Source organism: Chiloscyllium punctatum, chromosome 37 (assembly GCF_047496795.1).
Source record: "Chiloscyllium punctatum isolate Juve2018m chromosome 37, sChiPun1.3, whole genome shotgun sequence".
Taxonomy (NCBI): domain Eukaryota; kingdom Metazoa; phylum Chordata; class Chondrichthyes; order Orectolobiformes; family Hemiscylliidae; genus Chiloscyllium; species Chiloscyllium punctatum.
In genome coordinates, this window is record NC_092775.1 from 40,045,012 (window position 1) to 40,062,001 (window position 16,990).

Here is a 16,990-nt window from a genome sequence, read left to right on the forward strand (position 1 = left end):
TGCACTGTACTCTTTTTATTTTTTCCATCCCTCTTTCAATAAATGACTGTTGCATTGTCCTTCATAATCACTTGCTCTACCTGTGCATTTATATTTTGTGATTCATGCACCAAGGCACTTTCATTCCTTTTGTATTGCATAGTTCTGTAATCTGTGTCCATAAACGTAACCTGCTGCCTTTCTATTCTTCCTATTAAAGTGACTAGGTGGAGGTGAGACCAAAGGGAGATTTGAATGTATAGATAATGTCAAAATTTGAGTATTAAGCTTAGGGGTGTGATTAGCAAGGGTGACTTGTGAAGTAGAGTTTGGATGAGCACATTAATGGAGGATGATAAATGGAAAGCTGATCAGGAAAGCATTGGGATTGTCAAATTTAGACCATGCTTTTTTTTTTTTTGCAAAGTGAAGCAAGTTTCAGCAACAGCTTTAAGATGAAGTGGGGGTATAAGGAGTTGGTGGGGGTTTTTTTGGTGAAGATGATTAGCATCAGAACCTAGCTTCATGTCAAACTGGGGAAACAGATTGTTAGTAATCTTGCTTTTCACATGAGACCTTGACCAGAAGAAAGAATGGGCCTTGGTTGTAGGCAATTGTTTGGTCTTGCAAATGTTTAATTGATGAAAACTGGGCTTGTCCAGTATTGAATGTTGATAAAGCAGGCTGTTTTTTTTTTATCCTGATATAGAAAGATAGATCCCGACTAAAATCAAATCTCAATGTCAATTTGATTTTTGCTTCTCGTTCTCGATACACAAGAGAAGATTTTGCATGTAAATATTATTTGTGAATAGTAATCTTACATTTGAAATGAAATAAAATAATGCATCATTTGTGTAGATTGAACGAGATGCCTATGTGCAAGCTCTGGCCCGTTTTACGCTATTGACAGCAAGTCTGGCATCACAGAAATGAAACAGAAGAATATAGATACGATTAAGACACTTATTACTGTGGCCCACACTGACGGTAACTACCTTGGAAATTCTTGGCATGAGGTAAATATTATGAGTGTGCTATTTCTTTCTTGGTAAAATTTGTCCTGTTGGGTAATGAATTAAGAGAAATGTGTCCTTCTTGTTAACCTGAATTCCTAATATGATCCAATATATAAAGGCTAAGCAAGTAACTAAGAAGGTTTATTTTACCATTATTCATGGCTTCAAAGCTTGTTCTTTTAATTCTTGCTAACTACTGCTTGGATTTAAGTGCTTTCTAATCAAATTGTACTGAAATGTTATCGCACCTCTGAAGCAAGTGGGACTTAACACACAGATCCTGGTGAGAGGTGAGGACCCTTCATTATGGCACAAGAGCCCCTTCAACTTGGATCTGGCGCTGACCAAATACCAATACCAATACCAATACCATTTCAAAGCAGTTAATAAGGGTCTGGTTGGCATGAGCATTCTTCATCTGACCAGATGAAAGAACCTGTTTTAGTCCCGTGTAATTAATATAAAGCAGGAAAGTGACCTTCACTATGCCAACATTTCTCTTTTCTGATTTTAAATGATAAATGTTAGCTATTGAAAAATTATAGCTGGAACAGTGTCACAGGAAGTGTACTCTAGTGCTTAACCCACTGCTGAAATGTTTCAGATAACCACTTCTGTGTGGAAGTTTCCAATATTTTAATTTTCAATTAATTTATCTCATCATTGTTCCTTTAGGAATAATTAGGGTAGTATGTACAAATTCCTAATAACTCATTACTTGAAGTACTTCCAACTTTCATTTTGTTTGGTAATTTGCTTGGAAGTGGGCTAATCCTAATACAAATGCACACTTGAGGAAGACAATTTTTAGGGGAAAATGCTTCACATAGTGAAATGGAATTCTAAATTGTGTATTCACACAGAACTGAACATTTTCTTCCAGTCAAAATGTTAATATTCTAATCATTTTAGAGGTAACAGGAATGTAAAAGTCCATCTAAAATATCCTTTATCAAAGGTAACTTGTTGGATTTCTAATCTTCATCTTCCTAGATACTGAAGTGCATTAGCCAGCTGGAGCTGGCAACAGTTGATAGGCACAGGGGTCAAGACTAAATATGTTTCTGGTTCCCTGCGAGCTAAGGATGGATTCACTGCAAGTTCTGGAACTGGAGGAGAAGAATTCTTAGGACTAGGTAAAGTGACCAACTTCTTCATAGAAAAGCTATTGTGTAGATGCATCAAATGCAAACCTTTCTTTTGAAATGTTTTGCTGAATTGTTTGGTTGCAAATGTAGATAGAATTTTAGATATGTATGTGAATGTTGTGAATAGTTAGGTTTTCATAGTTTGAGTTGTAATTACCATACAATAGTAAGCTAAGTTATCCATTGTCTTTTAAGTTAGGTAATTTTTCTTTAATTAAACATATAAAGTACCAACTAATTTATTTAACACACCTTTGTTTTCAATACAACATGACCACAATAAGAAGTAATTGAAGTGTTTATATATTTGATAGAATAATGCACTTAACCTTTTGCTGATCCTTTTTCTTGCTGTGGTCATAATTTAATTACAGTTTTCCTTTTATGTTCGTGGTATACATGTAAGAAAAGTTTATTTGTGCACAAGAGAATATCCTAAATTTATATGACATTTAAACCTCTAAGATCTGCAGCAAATGAACACTGCCTTAGGATATTTTGAAGTTGTATAGCAAACACTGACCCTGCTTACTTGTACTATTGCGTTCCAAGAAATTAGATCTTTTCAGTCTCACTTCAAACTGGCAATTGTCCTATAAATGTGGATGGAAGTTCCAGGAAGTGAGAGAGACAATTCTGTATTTTAAATGTAGGGTAGGGAGACAGTTAGTTCAGTTGGCTGGACTTCTATTTTGCAGAGTGACACCAACAGTGGGGGTTTCCATTCCTGCTTAGGTTACTGTGAAGATCTCACCTTTTCAACCTTGACCTTCACCTGAGGCTTGGTGACCCTTCGGTTAAAACAACCACCAATTTTCTTCCTTTAATGAGAGGGTAGTCCTACTTTCCTCTGGTCTGTGATGACTTTACTTTGTGTCTATTTGACCATAAGTGGGCTGTGCACTTAGAACTGTCTATTCAGTAGCTGGTTTAGATATTAAGCAAAGACAATGTCATGTTCAAGACTATTACTATTTTGCCATTGTAACACAAATCATTGGTTTGTATTTGATTGAATTGTTGAAAACTTAAAAACATATTACTTTTATAATATTATCAAAGCTCAACTTGGTCAATGTTGCTTGTACAACACTCATCCAAAAAGTAAGTCTACTTGAACAACAGGAAAATGATCAGAGGTTTACATTAGCAATATAAACTTTGTAGTTATTGCTTTTAATGTGCTGAAATGTTCCAAGATATTTCACAAGAGTGTGATCAAAATTTGGCTCAGAGCATCACAAAGCTATTTGGATAGCTAGCCAAATGCTGCTTAACAGACAGGAACGACTTCATGGAGGAAAGAAAGGTCAAGTTTTAGAGAATAAATTCTCAAGCTTGGGTCATGTCAGCTGAGGCATAGACGCAAATGATAGGCAGTTAAAGTTAGGGATGCTTAAGCATCTGAATCACTGAAGGATTACAAGCATCTCAGTGGGTTGCAGAGTTGGGACCATGTTGAGATTTGAAAGTTAAGTTGAGTGTTTTAAAATTAAGGCATTGTTTAAACAAAAGCCAACCTAGGTCAGTGAGAATAATTCTGAGTGAATAGGGGTAGTGAATGGATTGGTCACGCTCTGTTATCGCAGGCAGAGTCGATGGCTATGGCAGCTGTAGCTGGCTGGGGGCGGTGGGAGGGTGGGTTCTGGAGGTAGAAATAGCAGTTCTAGTGATGGTCAGAAGATTAACTCTGCTTCAGACAAGACACCACAGTTGTGTACAGTCTAGTTCATGTTTTCCAGGGAAAGTGATGAACACACTGAGGAACTGAAGTTTATATTGAAGACCTGAAGAAAATAGTATCCATATCAATCTCTTTCTTTCCCCGCTCCCCCCCCCCCAACAAAAGATCAAGGATTTTTTTTTTGCTTGCCTATTATGAAATGCCGAACAATCAAGATGACAGTAAAGAAATTGAGAAGCAGTGAAGTACAGCTGAAAGTTTTCTCATTATATTGACCACAAACTCCATTTTTGGATGGTGTCACCGAAGGACAGCAAACAAATTTAAAAGTGAGGATATTGCAGCATAAATTCTTGGGGTCTACAGATGTAACAATGCAGAAAAAGCCATTATAGTTGATGTTCTGACCATAACTGGATAGGTAGAAATGGATATAACTTTGCAAAAACACTCAGCTGGGAAAGACATTGATGAAAGTTGATGTTGTCAACCATATCAAATCCTTGCAGATGGGTTGAGAAGGAATAGTTTACCATTGTCACTATCACATTACAGTTTGTTATTTGATAGCATAACTGTACTGTGTTAAGGTTGACAAACTTGATTGAAAGGTTTCAGATGTGGAGTTCCAGAAAATATGGACTCCGATTTGGGAGTTGGAAATATTATTGAGGGCATGAGGCTTGAGAGGATGGAGGGAGTTGAGATTTTTGTTTTGTAAGACTAGAGTGATGATGTGTAAGTGTAAACTTTGCATTGCAGGCTGAATGTGGAAGAGTTTGCGATTTTAACAAATCAGGTTAAGAACCAAATAGTTGTTTTTGAGAAATAAGCCAGTTACATATGGTGGTGAATGGCTGACCAGTTTCCAACATCTCTGTTCAAGTTTCTGTCTGTTGAATTTGAGGGTGAATTGATGTGGGTCATACCAGAGGACCAAGCCATGTGAGAAAGTCATGACTTTACTAGTGCTTGGGACATCAAAGGTGGAGTGAGGATGTGGTTGAACAAATCAGTTATACAGCAAATTTCTGCAGTAACATGTTGGATTAGTGATAACTTGCATTGATATTGTAGAAAAACATTTGAAAGGTCTTTGGTAGAGATCTTAAATTGAATAAATGCCAAGCCAGGGAAAGACATTAGGATATAGTTGGCCAACATTTTTTGAGTATTTCCTTACTCTGAAGTGTGTATATATGTGTTAATTTTGTGGGGTTTCTTTGTTTACAGGTACCTTTGGCACTGTGGATAAAAAACAAATAGCCAGTATTCAGGAATCTGTGGGCGAGACCAGCTCTCAGAGTGTGGTTGTTGCAGTAGATAGGTAAAAGAAAAGCCTCTACTTGTGGATTTTGTATGTTTATCTGAACAAGCAATTTTGATTTATATTTTAATTTCTTCCTTTTGCTAAGTCAGCATATGGCAAAACAAAGGAGCATTCAGAATTGTTTATTAAGCCACTTTTGTAATTGTCCAGTTATAAATTTATAGCTATTGCTCTGAACAGAGGTTCTCAAACGGGGCTACATTTGGAGATGTGTCCCTTGCAACCCTCCCATTTTAATGAAAGTTTTTTTTTAAAAATTACTCATTACGGATATCATAGTTTAGACATTAAAATCTATATTTTAATACAAATAAAAATGAGCAACCATTAGACTACCTTTAAGGACACTTTGTTTTTGCTTTATGAGCATGGGTGCTACTCTTTCAAGCACAGAACATCATGATGAAGTCATCCCAGGTTATGTATCTCTCTGTAGCATTCGTCCTAGGCGTAAAAGACAAATTTCTGCACAACTCCAGTATGGAACTTTAATATTCATATTCCTACAATTTTGTAGCCTCAAAGCAAAGTGCTGATTTAATACCAATTGATATTTATTTTATTTGGATAATTAATGGCAAGCTCAATGTTTAAGGACCATCTCTAATTGGTTTTGTGAGGTGACCATGAGCTTCCACCTTTTTTTGATATAAAGTGAATCGATTGACTAAATCCTGACACCTCTATATTGTGTGAATCTCTGACAAAGCTGAATGATCTACATGGCATTTCTGACAGACGATTGTTACTAATGTTTCAACCTTATTTTTGTTGTGCTGGGCTCTTATCATTATTGGGGATCTTCCTCCCATTAGTTTTTAAAAGACCACCATTTTGAAGGTAAAGCAGAGCTGAAAATGTGTTGCTGGAAAAGCGCAGCAGGTCAGGTAGCATCCAAGGAACAGGAGAATTGACGTTTCGGGCATGAGCCCTTCTTCAGGAATGTAAAGCAGAGCCTTATTCAGTTCTTCGAGTTGTGGGATTGCTCAGTTTTGTCCAGATTATGCTGCTTTGGCTTGAATGCAGTCCTCTGTAACTTCTCCAATTTGGGACTTCAATTTTTGATAACTCTGGAACTTTTCTCGGCATGTCCTTTGTTCCCTATTGAACCAGGGTTAGTCCCATCAGGTTTAGTGGTAATGATCAATTGAGCAATGTGCCTTCAGTTATGTATGGAATACTATTCTGTTGCTGTAGTTGATCTACATATGGCTGTTAGGTTTTGAGGTGCTGGATCTATTGTGAATCTTTTATTTAGAGCGGTAATAGTATTATACAACATTATAGTGCATGTAGCCACTTGGTGGAGATTGATTTCCAAAACATAGTGTACATTCTGTGCCGCTGCCATCTTCTGTGGTGGTGTTGGGTCAGTGCCAATTTGATCTAACTTAGATTTGGCTGAATTCATTTCTGCTTTATCTCGGTCATTAGACCAAAGACTAGTACATAAAGTGAGTGACCAGTGGACAGCAGCAGCCCTTTATATGTACAAGATATTATTAAGAGTTGAGTAATGACAGATGTGGCTGTGGAGCTTGGGTTATATCTGCTTCTTAATTTATGCAAGCTGGTTTATTCATCATTCAAGGTGCAAGTCCAGAGTGTTGAGTGTGATATCTTATTCCTCAGTTTGGGCATGTTGGTTTCAGAGAACAAATCTTAAATAAAAGTACTGAATTTTCTTTGCTCTTTTCACTTCAGGATATTCACTGGATCAACGAGACTTGATGGAAATGCTATTGGTAGGTTTGTATGTGTGTGTTGAGTAATTTGTCAGATCAATTTAGGCAACCAAACTTCAAACGATTAGATGTAAAATGAATCCGTGATTTGGATGGGTGGTTGGTTCATTCCTAATTTTCACCATTTGGACATGAATGTGGGTTGAAATTGGAAATCTGAGAGATTGCAGGGGGTGGGGAGAGAGGAAATAGCATACAAGTAAAAGCATGATCCTAATGCTAGATTAAGGCACATGATTACAGCAGAGTAGAAGAAGCTTTAATTTCTACTTAATGTGGCAATGCTAAATGTTCTCTTAAATGTGACAGAATTCTAGTGTTCAGCAGTAATTCCTTCATCTGGGGAAGGGCAGGAAACTAGATCAAAAGGCATTCCATCAATCAGCAGATAGTGAGTGCAAGTTATTATTTAGGGATGACCATCATGAGGAAACAAGTTGTTCATTTCATTTTCCTACCTTAACATGACTAAACCAACAGGTACCATAAAACTAATGAAATAAATTGCTTATTTAATTCCTTTATTCCAGTTGGGTTTTTTCCACTCCTAGTACATTATTAATCTGGCACATTAATAAGTATACTTCTTCAGCAAAGAGAATGACCAGCAAAGAGTTTGGTTCCAGAATTTTCATTCCTGTTCCATCAAAACTATCATAGGCACATCTAGGCAAATAGCTTCTTGAACCTCATGATTTGGAGATGCTGGTGTTGGACTGTGGTGAACAAAGTTTAAAAATCACACAACACCAGGTTATAGTCCAACAAGTTTAATTGGAAGTACACTAGCTTTCGGTGCGACGCTCCTTCATCAGGTGATTGTGGAAGGCTCGATCGTAACACAGAATTTATAGCAAAAATGTGCAGTGTGATGTGAAACTATCACTGTCTGTTAAGCCTTTCATCTGTGAGAATACAGTGATAGTTTCACATCACACTGCACATTTTTGCTATAAATTCTGTGTTACGATCGAGCCTTCCATAATCACCTGATGAAGGAGCATCGCACCGAAAGCTAGTGTACTTCCAATTAAACTTGTTGGACTATAACCTGGTGTTGTGTGATTTTTAACTACTTGAACCTCAGCTGCATACACTGCCACCATGTGGACAGTTGATTCTCCTTGTTCCTGATTTTTTAAAAAAAGTCTTCATGTTAAGCATGCATGAGTTGATAACAAAGTGTTAGCACCTCCATGTGGCCTCTTGTAGTTCTCAGAAGAGATTCAAATCCTACTTGAAAACTCAGGCATGTAATCTAAACTAGCATTCACTCCATTTCATGGGTGAGGGATGATCAGTGATATTGTTGGATGTGATCTTAAATCAAGGCCTTTTTGACTTTTATCCCTTTCAAGCAAAGTTTGTTGTTTATCCCTAATTACTCTTGAGAATGTGGTGATGAATCAACTCCTCGAGTCATTGCAGTGCATTGGTTTAAAAATCCTCTGATCTGTTGTAGAGGGAGTTTCAGGATTTTGACCTAACAAATGTTCAGTAACATTGTACCATGTCTGGAATTTGTGTGGCTAGGTAGGAAACTTGCAAGCAATGTTATGGTATTTCTGTGGATCTGTTGCCTTTTGTTTTCAAGGTGAAAGAGAGTGCAGGCTGTGAAGGTGCAATCAAGAATTTTGATTTAGTTGCTAATTAGCCCTAAAGAACCTTGTGACACTTTTGGGAGAGAATACTGTGTCCTAGGTAGTATTCCTTCCTCAGCCATCACCAGCCAAAACAGAATAGCTTATCATTGATTTTCGTTTGTGTTTGCTACACCTTTTACTATATGGAAACTGGTTGCAACATAAGCTTCCATAAAACTTTTACTGTGTTTCAAACATCAATCAATGAATTTAAATCACTTGGCCTTGGCCTTGGTTCTAGAGATGTAGTCAGGTACTATATAAGTGCAAACTTGTTTTTTTATTTTCTATTGTTATCAGATTGTCAGGGACATGCAGTGAAGCCCTCACTTGATAATCCAATTGCTACCAGACCACAGCTACCTGAAATTCAGCTAGGTGACAGATTTTGAGTCCTTTACACCCCTACCACCAAACATTCTTGGATGCCACAAGCTATTCCTATACATCTGAATCTGACCATTGCTTTCTCTTTGTATATTGTTTCAACTTGTAGTAGCTTTTCTGCAAACGGTTGCAATATTCATTTATAGATAGGCAGTGACACAGTTGACAATCATGAACATTGTTAAACTCAATCTTGAGTTCATTACTAAAACATGTCGAAGAGATATTGAGAGGGGAAAACAATGGCAGATTTGCAGAAATATTTGAATAAAGCGTATAAAAAACATAGCAAACTGCAAATTGAACTGTTTTAAGAGTAAGTGGCTTGAAAAATGAGCGACCCAAACAAAGGTTGCTGATAAAGTTCAGCAGGTCTGGCAGTATCTGTGAAGAGAAATCAGAGTTTTAATGTTTTGGGGTCCAGTGGGGTTCTGAGGAAGGGTCACCAGACTTGAAACGTTAACTCTGATTTCTCTTTGCAGACATTGCCAGACCTGTTGAGCTTTTCCAGCAGCTTCTGTTTTTGTTTCTGATTTACAATACCCTCAGTTTTTTTTTGGTTTACATTGAAGGATGAGAAAATGGGCAACACACAAACTGGAAGGCAGGAAATTTATTTTGTTTTGTTTACAAGTCATATACTTGTATTGGGTTTCTTTGCAACACATTTTGGAATAATATTAGAATGTTCTCTTCAATTCGCCAGTTGATTTTGTACATTGGCTGTGTGCTGTCTCTATGGATGAATTGGGTTCACCTCACCATCCACGCATGTTCAGTCTTCAGAAGATTGTGGAAATTTCGTACTATAACATGGGTCGAATCAGGCTTCAGTGGTCAAGAATTTGGGAAGTGATTGGAAACCACTTTAATAAGGTACAGTTTTGTTGATTTTTGCCTTTTCTGAATAAGTTTCTCATTTGGCAAAAGTCCAAAGTTCATATAAATGTTTGTGCTTTTGTGACGAATAAATGCTTTTTATGGATTTTTGAAAGAAACCATTATATACATGAAAACTTGGTGGACACGCCAAATGTTGCCTCGCAAAAACAAGATTCTCCTGCTCATAACAAACTCATTGTATTTGTGTTCTGGTACAGGTTGGATGCAATCCAAATGAGGATGTTGCCATTTTTGCTGTTGACTCTTTAAGACAACTGTCAATGAAATTTTTGGAAAAGGGAGAGTTAGCAAACTTTCGGTTCCAAAAGGACTTCCTGAGACCTTTTGAGCACATAATGAAGAGGAACAGGTATTAATATATCTGTTGAATATATTAATATGTGTATATATGAATATATTACCAAATTAGACATAGCACATTTTATCAACAGTTTTATTTCCTTAATATATTCTTTCTCAATGCTTGATTCATGCATTACTAATCTCCAATATTCAACACATGTATAGCTCAGACACCAATAATTTTTAGTAGTGAATTCATTAAAGGTGCATGTTATTGTTTTTGCTAGTTGCAAATCTCAGTATAATTTTGGCTGTATTAAAAGTATGTACATGGGTTATTGCTGCTCTGATATCAACTTTCCACTCATATTGAATTTGCCAGAATACATTGTTCCCTGAACACTGCACTAGTCAATTCTAAAAATGGTTCAGGGTTATGGTTCAAGCTGTGCTCAAAAGTGTTGCTCTGTGTGGTTGTGCTTGAGCAAGCATCAAAGTAAAGGAGTGGTTCAGTCCTGATATGAAATTATTGGTTAATTCCAGTTCATCTCAAATGCAGTTAGCTTATATAACAGCATTTTTTTTAACAAGTGCAAGATGAGAAAACAACAAACTTGGATAATATCAGCATCTTCCTGGTAGAAAATGACCTCGTTTTCAGGTATACTGTGGAATGGGACAGTATAGATGAAAGCAACAGGCCAAAGATAGCTTTAACATAACCAAAATTCTGACAGGAAGGAGAAACCACTGAAGAAGTACTGACAAGTTTAGAGCAAGTAGGAATGCAAAGGAAGTTAAGCTGATAATGTCATGGAGGTGCATTAAGTCAGGGGTGTATGTGGATGGAATGAATTAGCTATGCCAAAAGCTATGGAGAGCTCAGGTAATAAGAAGAAATAGTTGTCAGTTCTAATTACATCAGTGATCAAAGTATCCTATTATAAAGGAGCTAAAAATGTTGCTTTGTCCCAGGATACAAGTTTTATTCGAGCAAGATAAACAAGTTGTGAAAAGTTCACCTTCCCATTTTTTTTTTCTTTTCCCTGGTTGATTGCTGGTATTGAGGATATAAATTTTGAAATCAATCAAAGATGGGCAAGTCAGAGCATGTTTGAGGTATCTTTGATTCCAAGATATGGAACAGAATATGTGAGAATCCTGAAAATGGAGTATATTATTTTTTAATTAAACAAAATTTCAGATTTGTCAGAATCCATTTTGGATCTACATAGAATACAATTTATATTAAATGCAAAACTTCATTTGAGGAAATAAATTTTTGACTATTTTAGCCTTTCTGTAATATTTACAATTTATTTTCTAATCTGCAGAACTGTTTACTTTTGTATATTTCAGTAAAGTAATTGGGATGGGAGATCTACACAAATGTCCAAGTACATAATTTCTTCAGCAAATCTGTCTGAAGTTTAGCAACTGAACTTATGTTTGCTTTTGCATTATAAATTTGTTTGTTTTATGTGCTCAGGTCACCAACAATAAAGGACATGGTCATTCGGTGCATTGCGCAGATGGTAAATTCACAGGCTTCAAATATTCGTTCAGGATGGAAAAACATTTTCTCCGTATTCCACCAAGCTGCTTCAGACCACGATGAACCGATTGTGGAGTTGGCCTTCCAGACTACTGGGCACATTATCTGTAAATGTTTTCTTTATTAAATGCTGTAGTACAAGTGTTTTTCTAGTAAATTACTCCTTTTCTAGTAAATTACTTTAATTAAGCTTCACAGATAAATATACAAATTTATGCATAAATCATAGTGCATTGAAAGCTCAAAGTAAGTAGATATCACCATTTAATCCACCACAGTAGTCTCCCTGTACCCAGTGGTTACGTTCCAAGACATATTGTGGAAGCCCGAAACCATGGATAGTCGCGAACCCATTCATTTAACTGAAAAACTTAACTCCCCAGCAGCACCCGGTCCCTATTTCTGGAACATGCCCTATTATATGTTCGGGCCGCAGGTAACTGAAACTGTGGAAACCAGACCCGCGTGCACAGCAGTTGGTCTGTATCTGAAAATATTTTAATAGATGAAAATAGAACTGAATATTATCAATTAGTGCTAGCATTGCTTTTATGGTTGAAATCTGTTGACAGCTATGGTGTCTAAATTAAAGAGAGTGAATGATCAATTATTCTGATGTTTGTTTCTTAGTGGATGTTTTTAAGAAGCATTTTCCAGCAGCCATTGATTCATTCCAGGATGCTGTGAAATGTTTGGCTGAGTTCGCTTGTAATGCTGCCTTTCCTGACACCAGCATGGAGGCTATCCGACTTATTCGACACTGTGCAACATATGTATCTGAGCGACCACAAGTGAGTTAATATCAATTAGAAAGTGACAGTTTTTTTTTAATATCACATCTTTACGATCTAAGGACATTCCAAACCGTTTTCTAGTTAGTATTACAAGAAATTTCACAGACAAATTGTGTAAAGTAAGATTTCATAAAGCAATGTAATTATTACCAGATAATTTGTTGAGATGTTATTGGTCAGTGGTAGTAGGCCAAGAAATGAGGGAAAATTTCCCTGATCATGGAAAAAAGATTCCTACAAAATGTTTCAGGAGAAATTGTTTTACATTTAAAACAAATGACTCTATCTCAAACAATGCAGTTTTTCCTCCGTATAGCATTGGAGCTTTGACCTATAACTTGTCTAAGGACTTGAACTGACAGCTTCTGATTCAGATACAAATATGTTATCCTTGAGACATAGCTAACAACATAATATTGCTGGCTTGTGCTGATCTGTTCAGATGTCAATTGTTAAATTGCTGATGTCTCAAATTATTTCATATTGGGTTTATATTATGGAATTTTATTTGTTGTATTGATTTTGTGCAAAGTGATGTTAAAAATGTCAACTGCAGACCTATTTTCTAAATGAGCAACAAAACAGTAAATCCATTTCATCAGTCATTTCAGAAGCCTTTTAAATGTGCCCAGTGATAGTCTTTTTAAATATTGAATAATTTAGTGTGAGGCCTTCATGAACTGAATGAAGATGCTCAATCAATAGAAACTACCATTTAAATGCTCTTTGAAAATGGATTAATATTTGAAGAGTGCCACAGTAATGATACTAGATTGACTTTGGCACAAAGCCACACTAAGGTATTGGACTGGATAACAAGTTTAATCAAAAAGGTAGATTTTAATAATTAACTTGAAATTTGAGACAGAGGTATTCGGAAGGAACCAAGTCGTGTACTACTATTTCCAGAATGAGCCAAAGTTTAGGGAAAAAAAATCTGCAATGCTCTGAGACATCAAATCTGTGCATTAAAAAAATCAAACAGCCTAATATTTCCCTTTTTTGATTACTTTAGATGTGGAAAGTAACCTTATTAGAATCTTAGATCTGTACCAAGTCTAGATAGAATCCACTAGGACTTGGTAGTCCTCCAGTCCCCTCCCCCACCATCTATCTAGAAATAGAAATAAATAAAAACTCGAAAAATGACAAATATTTTGTTTGTACGTGTATATTATGTGGTTGAAGTAAAAATTAATTGCTGAAATTGTAACCAAGATATTTTGATTATATGGATTTTATATTAGCAGATTAAATTTTAAATTTATTTTGTTAGGCACTGAAGGAATACACCAGCGATGACATGAATGTAGCTCCTCGAGATAGAGTATGGGTTCGAGGATGGTTTCCAATTTTGTTTGAGCTTTCCTGCATTATTAATCGTTGCAAATTAGATGTCCGTACGAGGTAAGAAACAGTTCCTTTGCGATGCCTTCATTTAAACTGGAGAGCAGATATGTTACAACTATGACTTGTAATTACACATTTCATGCAATCTGTTTTTCAGAGGACTTACTGTGATGTTTGAAATCATTAAAAGCTACGGCCAAACATTTGAGGAACACTGGTGGCAAGATCTGTTTAGGATTATCTTTCGAATATTTGATAACATGAAACTTCCGGAACAGCAGACTGAAGTAAGGCAGAAGTAGGCTAAGTACAAATTTTTAATTTGCTCCTTTGTTGCACAGGATCCAGAAGAACTGAAAGCAGTAATTATTTTGATAGGCTGCCACACAAACTGCTCTTGCAATTTGTTCCAGATAACTTGAATAATGAAAAAAAAACTTGTACGCAAATTGTTATGACATAAAATTTGCAACCTGAAAGGATGTTTGATCGAAATTCAACAGATTCAAAAGGAAACTGAATATATGAAGAGTTATTTCCACAGCAGTGGTGCTCGTAGGAGTCTGTGTGCACTACATGATGAATGGCCCCTTTCTGTGTATATAATGAATTGATGTTCCAATAAAGAAGTTGCAGTCTGTTTGTTGTCTTTATAAATGATCGATTCTTCCTGAAAATTGTCACCCAAAATACGTAATTAATGTGGGCAACTATAGTATTTATCAATATCTCTCCATGTTTTGTTTCATCTACTCTAATTAACTAATGTAGTTAATAAAGATAAAGCCAACTTCCACACAACTGAGTAGATAAAGAACCTATGCAGTGAAGTGGTGGCACGGTGGCTCAGTGGTTAGCACTGCTGTCTCACAGCGCCAGGGACCCGGGTTCAATTTCCGCCCCGGGCAACTGTGTGTGTGGAGTTAGCACATTCTCCCTGTGTCTGCATGGGTTTTGTCTGGGTGCTTCAGTGTCCTCCCACAGTCACAAAGATGTGCAGGTGAGGTGAATTGGCCATCCTAAATTGCCCGTAGTGTTAGTGCATTGGTCAAGGATAAGTGTAGGGGAATGGTTCTGGGTGGGTTGCTCTTCGGAGGGTCGGTATGGATTGTTGGGTTGAAGAGCCTGTTTCCACTCTTTCGGGAGTCTGAATCTAAAGTTCCTGCAGTCACAACTTCTGAGTCTCTTGTTAAGTCCATTATGTGCTGATATAAGCAATATAGGGTCATAGAGATGTATAGCACGGAACGGACCCTTCAATCGAACGTGTCCATGCCAACCAGATATTCCAACCCAATCTAGTCCCACCTGCCAGTACCTGGCCCATATCCCTCCAAACTCTTCCTTTACCCATATACTCAGATACCCATCCGGATGCCTTTTAAATGTTGCAATTGTATTAGCCTCGATTCCACCCAACTAACTTCCCTGGATGTATTTGAGAATATCCTCCCTAAGTACAACTGTAATGCTATCCCTTATCAAAAACGCCACTCCCCCTCCTCTCTCACTTCCCTTTCTGTCCTTGCTGTAGCATTAAGCTGCCAGTCCTGTCCATTCGTTGAGCCATGTTTCTGTAATTGCTATGATTTCCCAGTCATATGTTCCTAACCATGCCCTGAGTTCATCTGCCTTCCCTGTTAGGCCCCTTGCTTTGAAATAAATGCAGTTTAGTTTATCAGTCCTACCTTGTTCTCTGCTTTTGTTCTTGCCTGCCTTGACTGTTTGACTCACCTTTTGTACCAGTGTCAGATTGAAATTTTTTTCTCACTATCTCCCTGGGTACCCCTCCCCAGACCTTTCTAGTTTAAACCCTCTTGAGCAGCTCTTGCAAAGCTCCCTGCCAGTATATTAGTCCCCTTTCAATTTCGGTGCAATCCATCCTCCTTGTTCAGGTCACTTCTACCCCAAAACAGATTGCAATGATCCAAAAATGTGAATCCTTCTCCCTTACACCAGCTCTATCCTCCTATCTTGCCCTCACTAGCTCGTATCACCGGCAGTAATCCAGATATTGCTACTCTCTGGGACCTCCTTTTTAAATTTCTGCTTAATTCTTTGTAATCTCCCTTCAGAATCTCAACCTTTTCCCATCCTATGTCGTTGGTTCCAATGTGGATGATGACCTCCTACTAGTCCCTCTCCATCTTGAGAACATTCTGCACACTCTGTCTGAGACATCCTTGATCCTGGCAGCAGGGAAGCAACACATAGTTCTGATTTTTCGCTGCTGGCCACAGAAATATCTGTCTGGACCTTGGTCTAGACAGTCCCCTAACACAATCGATTGCTTGGAACCTGACGTACCTCTCATTAAATTAGAGCCAGTCTCAATACCAGAAACTTGGCTGTTTGTGCTACGTACTTCTGAGTGTCCATCATCCTCTACATTTTCCAAAACAGCATACTTGTTTGAAATGGGGATAGCCATAGAAGACTCCTCTACTACCTGCCTTTCCTCTCTTACCTTTTTTAACCCATCTATGTGACTGACTGCATCTGAGGCTTTCTCCCCTTCCTTTTAACTGCCATCTATCACATCCCCTTGCTCTTGTAAATTCCTCATTGCCTCTAACTGTCTCTCTAACCAATCCATTTGATCCGATAGGATTCGCAACCGCTGGCATTTATTGCAGATATAATCCTCTAACCTGGAAAGTCTCCCTAAACTCCCACATCTGACAAGTAGAGCATATCACTCTACTAAGGGCCATTTTTGTTCTTTCAATCTACAGACCCAGAAAATAGCACAGTCTTATACCTCTACAAAACACTGCTCCAGATTAAATTAATACTTATGGCTTACATTTTAAGTTTAATCAAGAGACATAGCTCAATAAAACATTTATTGAAAAAACCCACTCTACTCTCTACTGCAGACTTATTTTAAGGCCATGCTTAAAATCCACTTATCTACTTCTGTGCTGTTACCTTTCCCAAACATGTTCCTCCAAGATCAGTTGTGAAATTAACTTTTTTAATTTTCCCAGACTCACTCCGATGCCAGTGATACATGAGTTTAACAGCAAAGGCTGTAACTGGTAACTCCGTCAGTTAGCAATGTGGGTTTCTCTATCTCTTTCCTGTCTGTCTGTCTTTCTCCTGCACTGACCTCATCATATGCTTCCTTTGTCTGTTCTTCTCCCTTTTAAAACTACTGTTTTGACTTTT

At 37.3% G+C, this 16,990-nt stretch overlaps 1 protein-coding gene across 1 annotated transcript in view; it reads left to right on the forward strand.

Moving 5' to 3' along the window:
• Nucleotides 1-16,990, forward strand: part of LOC140463026 (brefeldin A-inhibited guanine nucleotide-exchange protein 2-like) — a 96,745-nt gene that overhangs the window by 57,283 nt on the left and 22,472 nt on the right. The window contains 12 exon segments of the mRNA XM_072556631.1: nt 841-892; nt 895-998; nt 1,992-2,024; nt 2,026-2,134; nt 5,064-5,157; nt 6,865-6,905; nt 9,642-9,811; nt 10,036-10,187; nt 11,610-11,782; nt 12,306-12,466; nt 13,746-13,876; nt 13,977-14,106. Of these exon segments, the coding sequence (XP_072412732.1) occupies nt 841-892; nt 895-998; nt 1,992-2,024; nt 2,026-2,134; nt 5,064-5,157; nt 6,865-6,905; nt 9,642-9,811; nt 10,036-10,187; nt 11,610-11,782; nt 12,306-12,466; nt 13,746-13,876; nt 13,977-14,106 (1,350 nt within the window).